Genomic DNA, 2,598 nt, shown 5'->3' on the forward strand with positions numbered 1-2,598 from the left:
AGGGAAGGAAGGGCGTCACCCTTATCCATTCCCCTTCGTTGCCAGCGAGGTGGTCGGGCGGGAGCCCGTCTCTGTAGCGACGCGGCTCGCGGAACAGGAGAAGACGACCGCGCGGGGACTGGACCGCTGAGCCGGTTCGGTGGCAAGGCCCGGGAGGCAGGGCGAATCCCCTTTTACATCGTCCTTTTGGTTTTTCAATGTATTCTAATCTGTTTCTCCTTTTTAACACCGTTTTCTATTTATTCTTATCAACTAAATGATCTCTACTCCTAATGTCTCAGTTGGTAGTCTTCGTTCCGGATTTATTTTCATCCCACCTCCCGAGTGAGGGAGAGGGGGAGAGAGAGTGAGGAAGAGGGAGGGAGAGGGTGTGTGTGAGAATTTGATGGTAAAAATGGTCGTCAATGTCACTTAATATGTATGAGAATATTAAATGTAATGTTAACATAATTGATATTGAACTTTTAAAGTTAATGTGGCCCTGTTGCAACACACGGACGTTCTTCTAGTAAAATATTACAAATAAGTCTTCGGGGTCCCCGCAAACAATCAAATTTGAAACCGCCATCGACCGCCAGCTTCGTCGAGATGCAAATCGTAGGAAGAGGCAGAGCACCAGCAAACCAATATTCATGCCAACGTTATAGCCACACAGGCCTTCTGAGCCGAAGACTAACCTGCGAAACTGGCGCTACCACCAGTGTACATGCATTATTGCATAGTCGAAGACATGCAACTATAATTGGCAGCAGCCAGGCGGACATGCAAGTTTAGTTGCATGGAATGGAAAAAAGACAAAAGCAGAACCAAAACAAAAAAGGAAATCAATCAAACAGAAAAAGAAAAGAAAAACGTGAATCTCCGCGTACAACAAATAGATTAGAAGTATTTTTTGAGGGAAAATGGATTAGAAGTTCGACATACTTTCTTAGATGAGAATTAACAAACCTATTCTATTTAATACTGTAATTTGGTTGTATCCTTGATAATGCAACTTTTCAAAAATGCATTGTTCTAGAGATCAAATATATTTTTCATCAACTTTATATTGATATATGTGTGTTGATATATGATCTTTATTGAATAATAAAAGTTTGTGTGGTATATTTTGCATGCTCGGGCTGGGCGAGCCGACGGCGGGGAGAGGGTGGGGGCGGAACCACACTCCGTCCTCTCGTAAGTCAGAAATTAGGTCGCAAGAGTAGCACGACACATCGGCACATGCATGTGTAGATTGACTCATTATTGATCATGGATACACAAAGCTGGTCGTACACACATGATTAGGAATAGTAAACACTCGTATTCAAGCACACTCAGATCGCCTACGTACATAGGTACGCATGCAACACACGAACAATGAACACACGAACGCGTACATAAGCAGTACCGCTTTACAACTCACAGGACTAACAGCCACACTGCTGCTTATTTCATGGATGGATACCTTACTTAAGCCTGTCGGTATACGTGACAGATTGCTTAATCATCCAATCCATGTTCCACGAGCCAGCTTGCTAGCTCAGTTGAGGGGCTTGTGGGAGCCAGCGCGACGTGCGTACACCGGCGGCTTCGGCTTCGACGGTCCCGGCTGGGGGTTGGGGTTTGGCCGCGGGTTTGGTGTTGGCTTGGGGGTCGGTTTGGGGTTCAGGTGTGGATCAGGCTTTGGGTTAGGGTTAGGCTGCGGGTCGGGCTTTGGGTTCGTCCTGTCGGAACTAATGTCGTCTAGTGAATACACCGGCAATGACCCTGGCTGAGGTTTAGGCTTTGGCTCTTCAGGAGTTGGCTTCGGGTCCGGTTGAGGCATTGGCTTTGGTTGTGGTTTGGCATCTGGGTCCGGAGTTGGGTTGGGTTCCGGCTTTACAGGAGTCGTGGGCTTTGGGTTTGTGTTTGGGTTCGGGTGCGGCATTTTAGGGTTGGGTTGGGGCGACGGTTTTGGAGTGGGTTTCGGGGAAGGCTTGGGGTCAATGAGCTTTCCTCCATCGGCGAGGCTAGGATCATCCGCCGTGACCACGGCAAGGAGGAGAAGCAGGACCAGGTGAAAGCACAGCGAAGTGCGGCCGAGAGACCACATCGTTGCGAGGTCTTCTTGGTGCTCAGTCTATGTATCACTTGCTGGGTCACTCTACGTGAGGTCTGTTTGTGCTGTGCATATGACATGGGAGTTTGTAGCAGATTTATAGGAGCGCCCAGCCAAGCAACACCGGACGTGTGTCCCTCCGTATCGATCTTGTAGCATGGGTCATGGGTACACCCATGTGAGCCATGATGTGCCATGCAGCTTCCGACACGTCGCCACTGTTGTTTTCCTTTTCAACTCTCGACGGTTATAAAATGAAGTGAAAGTGATGATCACTTATCGGGCCTAACTTTGCCACAAAAATGCATGCATTGTATGCAGTCATAATATACTCCCTCTGTGTTCCATGGGAGTATCATTTTTTACCTCTTGACATTAGTGTCCAAAATACTGAGTGCCTACCCGCGTTGCAACATCTATCGTATCTTCTCTCAAAAAATAAACATCTATCGTATCCCCAAAGGAGATATCAAATGATGGTCGCTGGACACGTATGTACGCGGATGTATGTGCGCGGG

At 47.7% G+C, this 2,598-nt stretch overlaps 1 protein-coding gene across 1 annotated transcript; it reads right to left on the reverse strand.

Annotated features, from left to right (window-relative positions):
* Positions 1-1,214: 1,214 nt before the first annotated feature.
* LOC119359292 (protein TsetseEP-like) lies at positions 1,215-2,144 on the reverse strand. The gene has a single exon (XM_037625557.1). It carries the CDS (start codon positions 2,072-2,074, stop codon positions 1,523-1,525), a length of 552 nt encoding a protein of 183 aa, XP_037481454.1. The 5' UTR covers positions 2,075-2,144; the 3' UTR covers positions 1,215-1,522.
* Positions 2,145-2,598: the final 454 nt, after the last annotated feature.

This window comes from Triticum dicoccoides, chromosome 2A (assembly GCF_002162155.2).
Source record: "Triticum dicoccoides isolate Atlit2015 ecotype Zavitan chromosome 2A, WEW_v2.0, whole genome shotgun sequence".
In the NCBI taxonomy this organism is placed as follows: domain Eukaryota; kingdom Viridiplantae; phylum Streptophyta; class Magnoliopsida; order Poales; family Poaceae; genus Triticum; species Triticum dicoccoides.

What these genes read in the sequence shown, in the direction of transcription:
- LOC119359292 (XM_037625557.1), bottom strand. Translation starts at nt 2,074, where the DNA reads ATGTGGTCTCTCGGCCGCACTTCGCTGTGCTTTCACCTGGTCCTGCTT.